We start from the raw sequence: 16,682 nt of genomic DNA, 5'->3' as shown, positions 1-16,682 counted from the left end.
ACAACTGTAGTTTCTGGATCAGGGACTAAGGAAGGCCCATGTAGGGTGAATTACAGTAAACTCTAGAGGTGATGGTTGTGTGGATCACCGTGGCCAGGTGCTCCAGGGTCAAGTAGGATGCCTAGTAGCTTGTTGAAGATGAAAAAATGCCAGTTGTGCTACACTTGTGACTTGAGCTTCCATAGGCAGGGAAACATCAAAGATCCCTCCCAGGTTTTTGGCTGTCTGTGCAGTTGTAAGTTGCACACCATCCAGCCTGGGGAGGTACCCTCTCTTTGGCCTCTTTCTCCCTAGCCACAGGACCTCTGTCTTTGAAGGGTTCAGTTTCAGGTGGCTTGCTTTCTCCTTCGGGACCATCTCAACTAGCTGGGAGTATTATTCGACAGAACCGTCTGGTTGCTGCTTAGAGCTGATGCTTAAATGTTTATATATATGTTTGTGTGTGTGTCGTTTTACTGTTATGATTGTGTGCTTTTAAGACTGTAAACCCTCCCGAGAGGACTGATTTGAGGGAGGCGGCATATAAGCAAACAAACAATCAAACAAATAAATGAAACTGGTGCTGACAGTACTCACCACATGGTTCTGTCATACAAGGCTGATGAAGTGCTTCAAAACTCACAAGCATTCTTTAATGAGAGATGTCGTTAAAATGAAATAAATGAGTATATCTATCAAAGGTAAGGCAGGCCCTACCGTACCACAATGAACTAGCTTTAAAATTAGCAGCTCTCTTCGACCAGAGAAAGAAAAGACAGTTACGAGTATTTTTGTACAGGGGCAAAAATGCCAGGAAAATTGGCAACATCACATGATACATGCTATTAATTTCTCTATTACTTCTCTTAAAATGCAGGGTTGAGAACCCACTCTAAAAAGTCAACAGAAAATAGAGCAGTGATTAACTCAAGTTACTCTGGAAATGGACTAATGGTCAAGTCATCTTGTTAATTTATGATGAACATAATAATTAGAAAAAGACACTAGAATACCAGATTCTACAGGACATCTTAGAGAGAATACACTTCAGTTTGCTTTCCTGGGATCCTATTTCATCCATTCAAAATAAAGGAGCAACACCAAATACACAGTACTGCCTTTTAAACAGATGAATACATAACAAACCATACAAATGGCCTCAAAGCATTTTTAAAGACCTTTTTATGAAAGCAAAGTTTACAGTAGCTAGCCTCTCAGTTTAATTGATTGTCCAGCGTCTCTATACATTGCTCAGCTCATACAGAACCATAACCAAGCAAGCTACCGGATAATTAACTCCCTTGCTACCCAGCCAGTATCTTTCATGCACACACACCGGCTTGAAAAAAAAATCCCTACAGGACAGAGAACAAAGGACAGAGAAAGAAAAAGTGGAGGAAAAAGTAAGCAGGGGAAATAGAAGAGGGCTATCTACAACTGTGAGAGAATGCATTGTCCTAATATAATTATAAAGTTGTTTATAAAAACTCAGTGCATTAATAACCAGCCTCAGAATAAAGGAGTAGAGACTCCTGAACTCCTTGGAAGGGGGTCAGGATAAATGTATGACAATAATACAAATCATGTGACAGTAATACAAATCACAAGAAACACAAGCTGAGTCTAATTCCATTCATATATGGAACTAGCAGTAAAGCCCGTTGTACAAAAAATAAAATTGGCTCTAGGCCGCCTGCACTCCCTTTCGATACTGTCCCCCCCCACCCCCCATGAAGGGGGTTCTCTTTCACTTTCCTAGTCATGAGATGGATTGATACGGATTCTGGTTTCAGACTAACCCAAAGAACAGCTGTGCTACTAGCTTCTATTTTTAATGTATTTAAATCTGTTATTGTATTTTAGTATGGTTTTATATATGTTTGATTATATGTATTGTTGTGAGCAGCCACAAGATGACTGGTTCAATAGGGGCGGCCTATAAATTCAAAAACAGATAAAAGACAGATCGAAAGATGGATGGATGGGTGGGTACAGCTGCGTAACACCTTATCATGACAGCCGTGGGGCTATCATGATCAGTTGTAATGGGGTAGTCCCTTTAAATGGGGAGTATTTAAAGGCAGCCAGATTCTTCCCCATGTTACAGCTGATCATGACAGCCATGCAGGGTTGTAACGTGGCGGATGGGGCTGTCTCCTTAAATGCTCCCTCCTTGACAGAAAGTGTTTAAAGGCATCCAGATCCCCCACACGTTATAGATGATTATGACAGCCCTGCAGCTGTCATGATCAGTTGTAACATGGCAGCATGCTCCCTTTAAATACCCCCAAACTTTTGCCTATGAAGGTGGGGGATATTTATCTTGAATGTTCCAAAGTCTCCTGGCATGGGTGGGACTCTGCTTGTAGGTTTTGGAACAATCAACATGTTATCGGAAGCATACACACTGAATTATGTTGTATAGATAGATTATAGTGTTACAGAAAGTAGAATTATAAATTATATGTATCAGACAAATCTCTGTAAAAGAAAATGGTTGGCTCCTGGCAGCTACTGGGAAGGAATTTGAAACCTGGGAGGCATTGTCATTGCATGTTCCATGCTGTCGCCTGGGGAAAACTGGAAGTGACATCATATTGCTCTAGGAATTGCTTGAAACTTTATGTTAAACCTCAGCGTTTCTAGTGATTTCTAGAGTTACTTGACATTACTTCTGGAAGTTATATCAAGTGATATCATTAAACATTATATATATTGTTTAAGATCACTGAAATTGTGTTATTTAGATTATTCTTGTTGTTGTGTTTGTTTATGTTATATATTAATTTGTTCTGTGTATCCCCCCATGTTGTATGTAAACTGCCCTGAGGCATATGGAAGGGCGGTATAGAAACAAACAAACAAATAAATAAATGTTGTTTGTGACACTGAATCCAGGGAGATCCTAGAGACTTAACAACATTTATTAAAATTTGTGAGCTAGAGCTCCCTTTATATACATGAGGAGAAAATCATTCTGGGAATCCTTATACAGAAGATTACAGAAGTTTGTGTGTGTGTGAAGCATTAAGGCCGAGAAGGGTTTGTTGTGAATCCTATCATAAATCTTCCAAGAGTAATTCTCTCTGTAAGGCAGCCTTTCTCAACTATTTTACCATTGAGAATCCCTGGAAGTATTCTTCAGGCTTTGAGAAACCCCAGGAGTAACGTGATGGTGTAGAACGTGATTGGGAAGTATAGCTGTGTACACCCCACCTAGGGCCCCTGCCCTTCCCACCCCCTCCAGACCCATCATTGGCCATTTTGGAAGGGAACAGGTGAGTTGACGTGACCATATATATTCATATCACCTGATAAATGTTTAACAAATATATATATAAATAACTCCCACCCATTTGAGAAACTCTTCCAGGGCCTTCAAGAAACCCCTGGCTGAGAAAGCTTGTTATAAGGGATTGAAATAGAACCAATGTAGACTCCAGTGGAACCTTGGAGACCAACAGAAACTACGCCATGGAATGGAAGTCATCAGTTAATAGTTATAGACAAAGTGTGAAAGTAAATTAACATACAGCATAATGAAAATGGCTAGCAGATTCCAGAGATAAATAGGAAAAACCAGCAATTTGGATTTGTTTGTATTCTCTTGAGATTGAATTCACTTGAGAAGCATCTTGGGTTCAATAAGGGGTCTACATAGGGGAGTAACAAGTAAATATACAATCAATTGCTGACTGCTGATTTCTTCCATTCCATGACATTGTATCATGTGTTCATGCACACGAAAGCTCATACCTTGGATAAAACCGGGTTGGTCTTAATGGTGCCCATGGACTCAAAATTTGTCCTGCTGCTTCAGACTACCACGGCTACCCATTTGAATCAGACTGGAATGGAATGAGTCATTACACATAACGGATGACGAGGGAGGTCAGAGGTTCCCGTTTCTCCTGGGGTGTAAATAAACAGAGCAATGAAGGAGGACAAACAGGGCCTCTCTTGTTCCTCCTCTTATACCTCCTCCTGGCATCCTATCAGAGCTTTCAAGCCATGTCAAGTTCAAAAATGTCAATGTTGACTTCAGAACAAAGCCAGTAAAGCTTTGTGCAGAATTCGTGCTTCCCTGGAGCAAGCCCAGGACAATTAATCAGCTGCCACCTCTGGCAACCTTTTGCTAAATGTCGCCTTTTCTAATCAGCTATTGGTTGTAAACATGTACCTTTATCGGTGTGAGCATGCTGCAGCATTCCCCTTTTTGATTATTCTGAGATTAAAGTACTGTGCATAGGGCCCGCAAAGTGACATACAGCATCTTGACAACTTTGTGTTTACGAGGCAAACAGAAAGCTTGTTAGGAAATTTCAAAAGCGGCGGCTGCAGCAAACTTTCCGTTCTGCTGTCCTGCACTATGGACAGCTAACAAATCAGTTAACAAGCTGAGTGAATATGCTAGTGACTCCCTATCTGGGTAGATCTGGCTCAATAATTACTGCAAGGCATCAGTCATTTGTACTGCTCCAGAGAACACATGCCGGGTGACTTGCTCCAGCAATTATTAATTTTCCTTCCACTTCACAGATAAATATGCTACTTGACATACTGTCCGTGGTGATGTAGAACAGTTGCTGACCCCCTAAGCTCTGCTCCGTGTTCTTGCGTGCACCCAAGCTCAGACTGGGATGGTGCATTTAATATGATGGCAAGGCAATCTAGAAAGCCTTCGGGTGGAATGAAAAGTAGTCAACTGTTCCCCCTTCCTCACAGGTAGCACTTCTGAAATGGAAGATGGAACATTGACCACAAAGTTGAAAGTTATGAAGGAGAGTTGGGTTTTATGCCCCGCTATTCACTATGAAGGAGTCTCAAAAACCATTTATCCACTGGGAACTTCACTGCCCCAGCTCTCATGCAGGAGCACAAATCGGGGATGGATGAGGTGCGCTAGGCCAAATGCTCCCCCGTGTGGGTGTAGGAAGAGGTGGGGCAACCTGCCATGACTAAAACTCCAGCCTGCAGAATAGCATGAAACCTCCAGTGCATAAACGGTCAAAGCGGCGCACAATCGGGTGGGGGCTAGGCGGGGGGCTGGGCAGATCGTTAGCAGGGCCGGGACAGAGATCCTTAGCAGGCAGTAAGCAGGCCGGGAGGCCCTTGTGAGCAGGCCCAGCCTAGCAGGCCAGGAGGCCCTCGTTAGTACGTCCTCCACCACAACCGTTTGCTCCCCTTACCTGATGCTGGCTCCAGGCACTGAGGCGTCTGAGAGCAAAGAGGCTAGAGTCCAGGGACAGTGGGCGGGAGCTGTAGGGGCAGGGCCAATCAGGGCAAAGCTGGCTGCACCCTGATTGGCCCTATTCCAACTTGGGCTGCAGAACACATCCTACCCCCTAGGCTGTTTCACAAATATATAGAGGAACAACAATGGATAAGGATGAGGTATGGGCTGACAGTAACGGACCAGGAGAGAGCTCTTGAAGACACCCACTCAGTGCATGATTGCAATAAAGAAAAGGCAAATGCTATGAAGGGGGTTGAGAACAAATCAGCCAGTATCGTAATACTCCTGTATAAATCCATGGTGTGCCTCATAGCATTGGAAAAGCAGTAGACAGGGCAACTCAAATGATTAAGGGGATGGAACACCTTTCCTATGGAGAAAGGTTAAAGAAGTTAGGGCTTTTTAATGATGTTTGCCAGTCAAGCCCGACTCTTGGCGAGCCTAAGGTTCAACTGTCACCACAGTTTTTGTTTTTGCATTGCTTCTTTTAGTCTTGTAATGTTCTGGCCGGCATCCATTTTGATCATATCTAACCACCGTGTTCTTTGTTTGCCTGGTTTCCTTTTCCCACTGACCAATCCTAGCATAATTGCTCTCTCCATTGAGTTGTATCGCATGATATGGCCAAAGTAAGTGAGCTGGAGCTTTGTGATTTTGCCTTCCAGTGATATATCAAGCTTTATGTGCTGAAGTGTTTATTTTTTACTTTTGCTGTCTGTGGAATTCACAGAAGCCTTCTCCAACACCAGAGTTCAAATGAATCAATTCTCCTCTTGTCCAATTTTTTTCATCATCCAACTTTCATAACCATAGGTGCCTATTGGAAATACGATTGATCTAACCAATCTACATTTGGTAGTCAAGCTTATGTGTTTGCTTTTCCATCTGTGGTTTAAGATCGTAATTGTGGAGCAACCCAGAGCAATTTGATGTTTTCTTTCCATACTGCGATCGCTATTCTGATTAATTTGTGATCCAATAAAAATGAATTATTGAACGCATTTGATCTCTTCACCATCAATTGTTATTGTGACATGACTGTGTTCTTTTTAAGCTCTGGAGAATAATGGAAGGGTGAAAATAGAGGTTTACAAAATTATGCAAGGGATGGAAAAAGCAGAGAAAGAAATACTTTTCTCCGTTTTTCATAACAAAAGAACTTATGGCCACTCAATGAAATTAATGTGCTTAGAAAAGATCAAAGGAAGTACTTCTTCACCATAAAAATGTAATTAACGCGTGGAATTCACTGCCAGAGGAAGTGGCGACAGCTACAAGTCTGGCCAGCTTCAAGAAGTGATTGAATAAACATATGGAGCACAGGTCCATCAATGGCTCTCAGCCCCAAGGTATAGATGGAACACTCTGTCTGGGGGCAGCGATGCACTGTATTCCTGGTGCCTGGGGAGCAACAGTGGGAGGGCTTCTGGAGTTCTGACCATACTGGTGGACTTCCTGATGGCACCTGGGTTTGGCCACTGCGTGACAGAGTGTTGGACTGAATGGGCCATTGGCCTGATCCAACAAGCCTCTCTTATGTTCTTACCGTGGCTGGACTTGTGAGCCCTCTTCCTGAATAAGGAGGGTCATCATGAAGAAGGCAAAAACCTTTGGTGATTCAAGACCCAATTTTCCAAATGGTAAAATACCTTTTTAGGCTCATTAATTGACAACTGCACAGTCATCCATAGCAAAGATAAATGTGATACCCCTGAAAGTTCACTGTTTAAAGAGGGGGGGGGGGATCAGACCGCCTTTAGAGTATTTCTGGAGGGCATCTGGTTAACCATTGAGGGAAATAAAATGGATTAAATTAATTTTATCCAGCAGAGCTCTTGTACGTTCTCACAGTTCAAAATCATGAAGGATGAGGAAAATCGCAAATTAGACATGATAATTGTTTTTCCCCCCAAATGAAAATAACATTTGAAAAATAGCTCTTGCAGTGGTGGTCGTAGGGATTACAACTTCACAAAATTCTCTATGTCCTGAATCCTTTTGTGTTTGCACGACTTGCCTGTCTTCTCTTAAATATCCTTGGAAATAGCCACTCCACGTTTACAAATGGAGTTGAATAGGAGAAATGAGTGAATGGAGATCTGGCAGCTGGCAGCAGCAAACAAGCAGCTGGAAGGGGATTTAAAATTGTTCTTTCATAAGGGCACAATTTTGGCAATTATTTATACAATATGAGTGAATGAAGCCGAGAATATCTTAACTGAGGACCATAGGACACTCTAGCACAATTAAAATCATGGCTTCTTAAAGAATAATGGATTTATTACAAGTTGTGGCCAGAGCCAGCCTAGTCTGATGTATGAGGTATAGCCAGTGGTGATATGCTCCATATGTTGCAATAAATCTGTCAGTTTTTAAAGTACAAAGAAGCACCACAGGTCAGCAATATTCAAGAAAAACAAGGAACACCAGAGTAAAGAGGCTATCAAGGAAACAAACAACCAACAAAACCTCTCAAAGCTTTCTCTCTTCTTGGAGCCCAGCCAAAATGGCCTCTGGATTTTATTTAGTTTTCAAAAGGATCTTTCCTCAGTGGTTAGGACTGCATTTACAATTTTTTGTAAGACAAGTCATACCTGAGGACCGCTTGCCTCTTTATAGCCCCCCCCCCGGGCTCTTTGCTCTGTGGGCGCTAATCTTGCTGGAAGTCCCTGGCCCGAAGGAAGTTTGCCTGGCCTCGACCCAGGCCGGGGCCTTTGTGGTTCTGGCCCCGACCTGGTGAAATAAGCTCCTGGGAGAGTTGAGGGCCCTGATGGAGCTGTCATAGTTCCACAGGGCCTGCAAGGTGGAGCTTTTCTGCCAGGTCTTTGGTTGAGGCCAGGGTAAATAAGATCAGGAGCCCCTCCCAGGCTAATAAGCCAGGGCAGCAGGCCTTTTTCTCCTTCCCCTGAGGTGGGCTATTGTTTGGTTGGGTGGGGAAGAGGGGTTTATCATTGATTAATAATTAATAATCCCCTCCCCAAAAAAACCCTCAGTGTCAATTAATTTCTGGAACTGTTTAAAGTCTCCACAGTCTCTTGACACATCTATTAGGTAAATATAGACAAGTGGGACGGTTTGTATTGAATACAAAGAAAGAAAAAACCTATCCCAAGGTTACTATAAATGTTACTAAAATTATTACCAAATAAATGAAGTAAAGGTTTTCCTCAATGGTTGTCCTTTGAATGTAAATGTCATGAATGTCCAAATTGTGAAAATTTCCATTTGAAAATGGGAGATATCTAGAAACCGTTCTGGTTGGATCCTATACGAGAATAAATAAACAAGAATGAAGAACCCTTTACTTCATTTATTTTGTAATAATTTTAGTAACATCTATTAGGTAAGGCAAAACCTTCTCCCTCTCCTTGTCCTGAGGTCCCTTCAAACTCTGTTATTCCATGATTCTATGATCCACCTTCAAGTGAAGTCTACAAAAGATGCTTCTGGTCCTAGGAGGTCTGGGCTTTTGGTTTGTCTTACAAAAATTGTAAATGCAGTCCTAGCCATTGAGGAAAGATCCTTTTGAAAACAAAACAAATCCAGAGGTTGTTTTGGCTGGACTGCAAAAATGGAAAAAGCTTTGAGGGTTTTTTGTCATTGTTTTTGTTAATTTATTTGGTAGCCTCTTTACACAGGTGTTCCTAGCTTTTAAAGTAGCACAGCTAGATTTGTGTCTAGTCACATCCAGCAAGATTTTGGGGACAGGTATGAGCTTTCGAGAGTTAAAACTCCTTTTGTCAGATAAAGTAGAACAGACTACCTCTTTGGATGCTGGAGAGTCTACTTCTTCCTAAGAAGTCCAGTTCTGTTCTTCTACCAAAAATCTACCGACAAGCACATGTAACACCAGACATGGACTCCACAATAACACCTTGTTGTGAAATTCATATAGTCCACTTTATTCAGAAGGATATTAGCTTCAGATACAGATATCATATTCGGGATCTGTAAGGCAGAAAAGCGCACAAGAAATAGAAACATTATTAGGCTGTTAGTAAAAGTAAAATACATGCACTCATTTTACCTCAAAAAAAAATTCTACAGTGTATAACAAAACAGATCTGGGCCTATTGTGCATGCAACAGATAATGCACATTCAATGCACTTTAGAAGTAGATTTTCCTGTTCCGCACAGGAAAATCCAGCTGCCAAAGCACATTGAAAGTGCATTATCCTATGAGTGCAGAATGGGCCCTGGTCTATATCTTTTCAGTACTGCAAAAGCTACCCTTCATCCCACCGCCTAATATCATTCCTTTCAGTCCCACAATTTCTATTCTTGCTGTTGAAAGAAGTGCCCATTGAGGTCATTCAGGTTTTTTGTTTCCACATGACAGGTTGAAGCCCAACTTACCGTGAGAAATAGCAGAAACATCTGAGTATTGTTGGGCAATACCTGCATATTCTCACTGGTTTGGGAGGGATGACAAAAGGGACAGGATGACCTTTTCCCAGTGGCAAAGAACCGAAAGCTGGAACAAAGAAGCAAAAGGGAGATCAACAACATAATGCATGAATGACTCCATTTTATACCCAGTCACTTACACTGGATTTTCTGGATTAGGCTTGTTTAACCAAGGAACAAGCTATTCTGTAGAGTAGCACTATGATGATGATTATGTTTATAGAGCACCCCTCTCCCCAAGCAGGCTTGAGACAGTTAATAGTTAAAACATTCATAGTCAAAATTAAAATTTCCAACCCAAACCCCCTCCTACCCCACCCAACTACCCTACCCAACTACCCTACCCTACCCTGCCCCAACCATCTTCCATCTGGCTTACAGCTTGACCGGGAGCCAATGTCCAGCCAAGAAGAAATGGCGGGAGGAAATCTGGAGGAGAGATGGGAGGCCTCAGCCATAGGCAAAATAATTCTGTCTTATAGCCCCTTTGTCAGGATCCTAATATCAGATGGCAACTCATTGCACCAGTGTATTTTTTAAAAATATCCCTCTTCACCCCTGCACTAGAACTACCTCTGGGCGTGCATGTAACTGCACCACCAACGGCAGCCGTCTTGTGCTTGTGAACCATCAGAATCCCAAACTGCCCGAAGATGGTATGTCCAAGAAGAGTGGTAGATAAATCCCGCAAGCAAGCAAGCAAGCAAGCAAGCAAGCAAGCAAGCAAGCAAGCAAGCAAGCAAGCAAGCAAGCAAGCAAGCAAGCAAGAAAGAAAGAAAGAAAGAAAGAAAGAAAGAAAGAAAGAAAGAAAGAAAGAAAGAAAGCTCACAGTCTCAAAAAGGTTGGGGACCCCAGTTCAGTGAATTATCATGAATTCATAAAGGAAAATGGCCTAGCTGAAAGAAGTCACAGAGTGTATTTTGGGTACAAATTTGCATACAGATCAGTTGAGACAGATTGCTTCTGCAAGCCTCCTATCTGTTTTATTTCTGTTTTTATCTGTGCAGGCTATGATAGACAACAAATTCCTGTAAGACAAGGCAACTCAAATGGCTTACAAACCAGAGTATATTATTATTTACCTTGCCGCAAGAAGTCCAGTTCTTCCTTCTGCATACACCCAGCTTCCATGTGTTCAAAGATAGTGTCTAGAGATATGCCAAACTGAATGTAAATAAAAAGGGCCATTGACACGGGATTCAATTTCATTTTCTCACACTTTCTGGTAGCAATGGGTACTATTTATGGTGTGCCACTACCTTCTGCAATGCCCCGGGCTTGCTAGCTGGGTAAGAAATGTATTTATTGGTTTTAAACTGCAAAACTATAAACAAGCATAAAGCAGAATGTTGTTTTAAAACATAAAACAAAGCAGCAGGACCATAAATCCAGTTCCCACATAAAAACAGAAAACGAAGAGCGTTAATCATTACCAAGAGCCTGACACAAAATATCTTTATAAGTGGTAGGAGACAGATCCAGGTAGGTAGCCATGTGGGTCTGAAGCAACTGAATAAAGTTTCAGTAGCAGCTTTAAGACCAACTAAGTTTAATTTTGAGCGTAAGCCTTCGTGGGCATAGCCAGAATCAAACTTTGTCTTTCTTAAAGGTGCCACCGGACTCAAACTTTGTTCAAGAGGTTGGGAGAGTCAGGTTTCCAAGTTTCAGCAGGCTCTGAACAAGAATTCCAGTGAATGCTCCACCACACACTGTGCACACTGCCTACCTGTGCATACTTGCATAATCTCACCCTTCTGAAGAAAGACGTGGAGCACAATTCTCCCGTGCTTCCTTATCAGTGTGAGCAAGGCTGAGTTCAAAAAAGGCATGCTTGGAACTAGAGATAATGCAAGGTAGAACTGTCGATTGCTCAGAAGACAAAGAAAAAAAGAATCCACAGGCTGAATAATAAATGTTTTTCAAAATCCAACAATTATTTCTTGTTTTTATTGGTGGACTTTCCAAAAATTATCTAACATTCAGAAGTAACCAAAACGAGCTCCCAGGTATGATACCCGTTTTCAAAAGGAAACCTTCCTTGGTGATTGCTTCCTTAATAATGATGATTACTTACAATGATTGGTCAAATAATTTTTTACATCTATCTTAAAGTATCACTCAATGTGATATTTTAAGATAGATGTAAAAACTTCGTAGAAACTTGTTACAATTATCAGTTAGTAGCATTAACGTTAAGGTCATTTATATGTTATGGATTGTTTCTTGAATTTTTTAAACATTTTATGTAAACCCTCCTGGCCCTCTGGGAAGGGTGGTAAACAAACAAACAAACAAACAAATAAATAATCATTGTTATATAGGAAGTAATAATTGAGGAAGGTGTCCTTTTGAAAATGGGTATCATACCTGGGAACTCGTTTTGGTTACTTCTGAATGTTAGATTACTTTTGGAAAGTCCACCAATAAAAACAAGAAATAGTTGGATTTTGAAAAACATTTACCATTCAACCTGTGGATTCTTTCTTCTTCAACCTGGAACTAGTGATAGGCATGAACCTAAAAATTCAGATGGGATTCAGTGTTCGAGGGGACTCTGAACTGAACCCTGAAATGAGAAAAAATGGACCGAACCAGTCAGTTCAGATCCACCTTTCTTTGGCTGTGGCTGGCTGTGACCACGAGAAAGCGGGGGGATCACCTGTGTGTGGTTAAGTGACAGGCAGAGTTGCCTTGCTGTTAGATTTACATGGCTGCGAGCCATTTCACTGATCCATTTTGCTTCTCCCCTCTTCAAAGTAGGAGGAAGTGACACTGACAGGTGGGGTGGCTTGCAGCAAAAAAGTCAAACTCGGAACTAGGGATGGGAATGAACTTAAACATTCTGATCTGGTTTGGGTTTCAGGGCAGCCTTGAAACAGCCAGTCCCAAGCCATTCAGTTCAGATCCATCTTTCTCTTGCTATGAACAGGAGGGGGGTGGGAATTGCCTGTGAGGTGTTAAATGATGGGCAGATTTGCCCTGCTATTAGGTTTAAATGTCTGCCAGTCATTTCAGCCTAACAGCACAATGGTTGCACACATCAGCTGTTAGGCTGAAATGGCTGGCAGCCATTTAAATGTAACAAGTCAGCTGCAGACCTGTGCTACTCAGCTGTTAGGTTTAAATGGCCTGAACAGCTGAACCAGAAAAAAAAGTTTGGTGACCTAGGCCAAGTTTGTGACAAATTTGGTCTTGTGAACCAGTTCATGCTCATCCCTACTTGGCACCATCCATGTGACTCTCCCAGTATGAAATTGGGCTACTGAGACAATATCCTATTGCTGGTGTAAACAGGTAATCCAAGCAGAATAGGACCTGCTCAGCCCCTTTGGGTACATTGCAGGGAAAGATCACTTTTAGAGGACATTGGTAAATCTATTTCTTAGGGAACACTGCCCACCATTACTGATCTTTTGATCAGATGAATATTTGATATGAACACATTATACTGAATTGGAACATCAGTCCATCAAAGTTAATTCTGTCTACTCAGACACTAACTCTTCAGTGTCTCAAGCAGAGGTTTTTCACATGACCTACTGCCTGGTCTTTTTTAACTGGAGAACCCAGGGATTGAACCTGGGATCTTCTGTATGCTAAGCAGATGCTCTATCTCTGAGCCACAGCTCTTCTAAGGACACAGTTTGCAAAGCTCTGATCTAAAAGGACTGAGGTGAACTGCAAGTTGTGCTTGAGTGTGGACTCGATTCACTAATTGACAAGCAGTCATGGAGCCAATTTGGATTGGGTCTTTCTGCTGCTAAGTAAAGAAGTAGGGTTATGGTAGTATTTAGGAGGGGTAGAGAAAGTGGTTTATTTACTTATAAACATGTTGGCTACGGTTCTTGAAGACCTTTGTGGGTTTCGACTGTAGTCCTGTGCTTGGTACAGGAAGTTCCTTACTTTTCCTGGGTACTCCTTAACCTAGAAAGCAAATATTTGTATAGGAGTCAGAATGACCACTTACATCAGATGTGTTTTTGTAATGTTTATGGACAAAGCATCCTTCTGAAAACAACAGAAAACTTGCGAAGGCTTGCAGAATAACCTTCCTCCTAATAATAGAAACAGGAGAAATAGTGACTGCAAGTTCATTTTTTAAAGTAATAATAAATGTAATCATTAAATACAGAATTATCACCCAGTAGAGTAAGGATCCAACAGAAATTTTTGTGGGTCAGATTTTAATCTTGTCCTTTTGGCATGGATAACTGTGAGGATGTGATGGTACCCCTTGAGGTTGGGTGGTCCCAGGACCTCTAGTCCCAAATGACTACAGATGCAGGATGGGGTTAGAGGCCTCTAGGTGGCTCATGCTTTATTTGAGCTTTTGGAGTTATATGCAATAATCCTGCCGACAGGCTGGAAGGCCAGATTTTAACACTATCAGATGAATTCCTCTACAAGGTAGACGCAAACCCATCAGAGTCTTCCTTGTCGCTCTCTGGAGTGGAATCTCTGGGCTGTTTCCCCTCCACTTCTGCCTGGGAGTTGGATTCCTGGATTCAAATTCTTCCTCTCTCAGCATCTTCCTCTAGCTCTTGTCACTCCTTCTGCACGCTTCTTTCTCCACTCCATAACCAACCACCAACACCCTTTTCCCCCTTTCCTCCCCCCTTTTTATCCCCTTCCCATTCCTTGTCTTCTCCCCCCTTGTTAGACCAACAGAGTTTACTTTAACCCTGCCCTTATTCATGAATGATCCTGCAGAAGGAGTGACAATTCTCTCCCTAGACTGCCTGCCTCTCCCCACTAAGCTCAGGGACCGCCTCCCAGTGATCCAGTTGATGTGTGTTGCAGCCCCCTTCATTGTGACCTCCTTCCTCAGGGGCCGAGACTCAAAGGTAGGTGGTCCAGGGCATACCTGCCATTGCAAAGCTGATCCCCATATCCCTGCATCGATGAGCCAGTGAGTTAAAAACTCATGATAAACTCTGTCAAACACTGCCATGTGATCTAGCAACATGAGCAGCCCTGCCCCTGCCTCCAGAGATCATCCACAAGAGTGATTAGAGCGATTAGAGCTCTTTCCATGCCCAGGCTGGAATCTGGACTAGGATGGGCCTAGAGCCAATGTTAATCCAGGACTGTGACATCAGTGGATCATTCTCTAAGGAATTAGTAGGTTATTAAGAATGACATGGAAGGGGTGCAAAGGATTTGCAGGGTTTGTAGCACCAGAGCCAGTTTAAGGATTTATGGGGCCCTTGCAGAGTACAATTGCGGTGGGAGCAGCCAGACTGAGGGTGCAAGGCCAACACAGTGAAAGGGGGTGTCACTCCTAGTGTCTTTAAAGAGGGGGAAATAGGAGGAGAGAGGCTACAGCCCTGATCCATGGGGGGAAGGCACTGTGTAGAAGCCCGTACTACATGTGCTACATCGATATATCGCCACTGCCTACATCCATTCTTAACCTAAAGGAGCCTGTCTCCTCCCCCTCCCAGAGTTTGCTGACATTCAAAACTGCAGGAAGTAATGAATGAATCACAGTATGCTGGAGAGGGCTCACCATGTGCTTGCAGGTGACATTCCAAGTGTCCTGGCTGTCATTTATAGACCATCCCAACAAGGTCTTGCACTGTCTGAAACTCTCTCTACAACTCTGCAAAACAAAACGAAAAAACAGGCAAAGACAATTCCCCCTAGAATTTAGAAAAGAACAAGGCCTGTGCAGATTTTATATCCACAAGAAAAGGGAGCCCACCAAATACACATATTGGGGGAGCACAGTCCCCCGAAATCAGGCCCGTAGCCTTGGGGAAGCTGGCAGCCGGCTAAGCCCCATCCCCTCACCAAGTAGCTTCACCAGTCATACCAAAGGTAGGATGATCTGCCCTGGGGTGCAAATTGCTGGAAGAGGTGAGCTCTAGGAGCATTTGGCACTGGCAAAGGCAGGCAAAGAGCATTCAACTGCTGGCCGTAACAGAGCTCAGTGCTTTTCTGCAAGCAAACGATCTTCCTGCCTGCATGCCCACTGACCAAGGCATTTTCGGGCCTCAAGACCAGCCTGCCCTGGGTGCTGCCACCTAACACCAAGCTCTCCAAGCTGGACACGCTGCACCTGGCCTCCTCATCCACCCTAGCCTGAACCCTAAGCCAGGGGTAGTCAAACTGCGGCCCTCCAGATGTTCATGGACTACAATTCCCACGAGCCCCTGCCAGCGTTTGCTGGCAGGGGCTCATGGGAATTGTAGTCCATGAACATCTGGAGGGCCGCAGTTTGACTACCCCTGCCCTAAGCCGTCTACTTTGCCCACCTCCAGAAGCTCCTGCAAGGAAGACTGCAACAGGAAGGGCTATGTGCACCTTATCAACCTGAGGGGAATTGGGAGGAATTAACGAATGAGCCAGATTGACCGAAATTGTTTATTGATGTCCATAGACCAGTAGTCATAGTACAGATATATACGAAAAGTATCAAATTTACAAGTAAGGATAATGTAATTGTGTCATCCTGAAATATAACATTAAAATAGCATTAGTAAGAATCACTGAAAGGTGTTTAAGATTTTATAAATTAACCTCTTTTGTCCGACATATCAAAAGCAAAAGAGGATTAAGAGCCCATCTCCTGATTGCAGCTGCTAGCCAGGCAAATCTAGCAATATTTGATGTTGTCTGGCTGAAGAAGCTGAAGGCATTGCTTCCTCAAATATTCAGAAAGCACACACACACACAATAAACCTGCATAAAGCAGATTAGCAAAATGAACAGAGATAGTCAGGATGCATCAAGCAGTTTAAGTTTTAAAACGGAAGACAAAAATTCAGCCGTAATAAAGGTGACATTGGCATCCTTATCGCTCAACAAAAATTGGCAGATCAGGTCTTTTGAATGATTTCTCCATTTGGGTATAAGAGGTTTAACATGCCTTCGATGGACAATAAAGAAAGGGACAATCCAGTAAGGTATGTTGCATGGTGTCAGGAGTGTTTAATTCACAGGGACATAAGTCTATTTTCGAAAGGAATCTTGGCAAATCTCCCTTGTAATACTTCGGATGGAAAGGCGTTGAGCCGCGCAAGCGAAAACGCCCTGCGATAAATGGGACTTGCTAAG

At 42.7% G+C, this 16,682-nt stretch overlaps 1 protein-coding gene across 5 annotated transcripts in view; it reads right to left on the bottom strand.

Moving 5' to 3' along the window:
• Positions 1 to 9,063: 9,063 nt before the first annotated feature.
• The window catches only part of LOC143840746 (maestro heat-like repeat-containing protein family member 6), a 49,218-nt gene continuing 41,599 nt past the window's right edge, over positions 9,064 to 16,682 (bottom strand). Inside the window, exons 13-17 of one of the 5 annotated variants that reach the window (XM_077344272.1) lie at positions 15,133 to 15,225; positions 13,445 to 13,547; positions 10,706 to 10,771; positions 9,573 to 9,690; positions 9,064 to 9,163 (exon numbers count right to left, since the gene is read on the bottom strand). In XM_077344272.1, the coding sequence (XP_077200387.1) occupies positions 9,151 to 9,163; positions 9,573 to 9,690; positions 10,706 to 10,771; positions 13,445 to 13,547; positions 15,133 to 15,225 (393 nt within the window). In that variant the 3' untranslated portion in view covers positions 9,064 to 9,150. Of the gene's footprint in view, positions 9,164 to 9,572; positions 9,691 to 10,705; positions 10,788 to 13,444; positions 13,548 to 13,590; positions 13,679 to 15,132; positions 15,226 to 16,682 lie in introns of those variants that run through there. The other 4 variants (XM_077344271.1, XM_077344273.1, XR_013232371.1 and 1 more) reach the window with 4 other exon arrangements.

Source organism: Paroedura picta, chromosome 6 (assembly GCF_049243985.1).
Source record: "Paroedura picta isolate Pp20150507F chromosome 6, Ppicta_v3.0, whole genome shotgun sequence".
Taxonomy (NCBI): Eukaryota; Metazoa; Chordata; class Lepidosauria; order Squamata; family Gekkonidae; genus Paroedura; species Paroedura picta.
The sequence above is the reverse complement of the archived record's forward strand: the minus strand, read 5'-3'. Positions and strand labels throughout refer to the sequence as shown.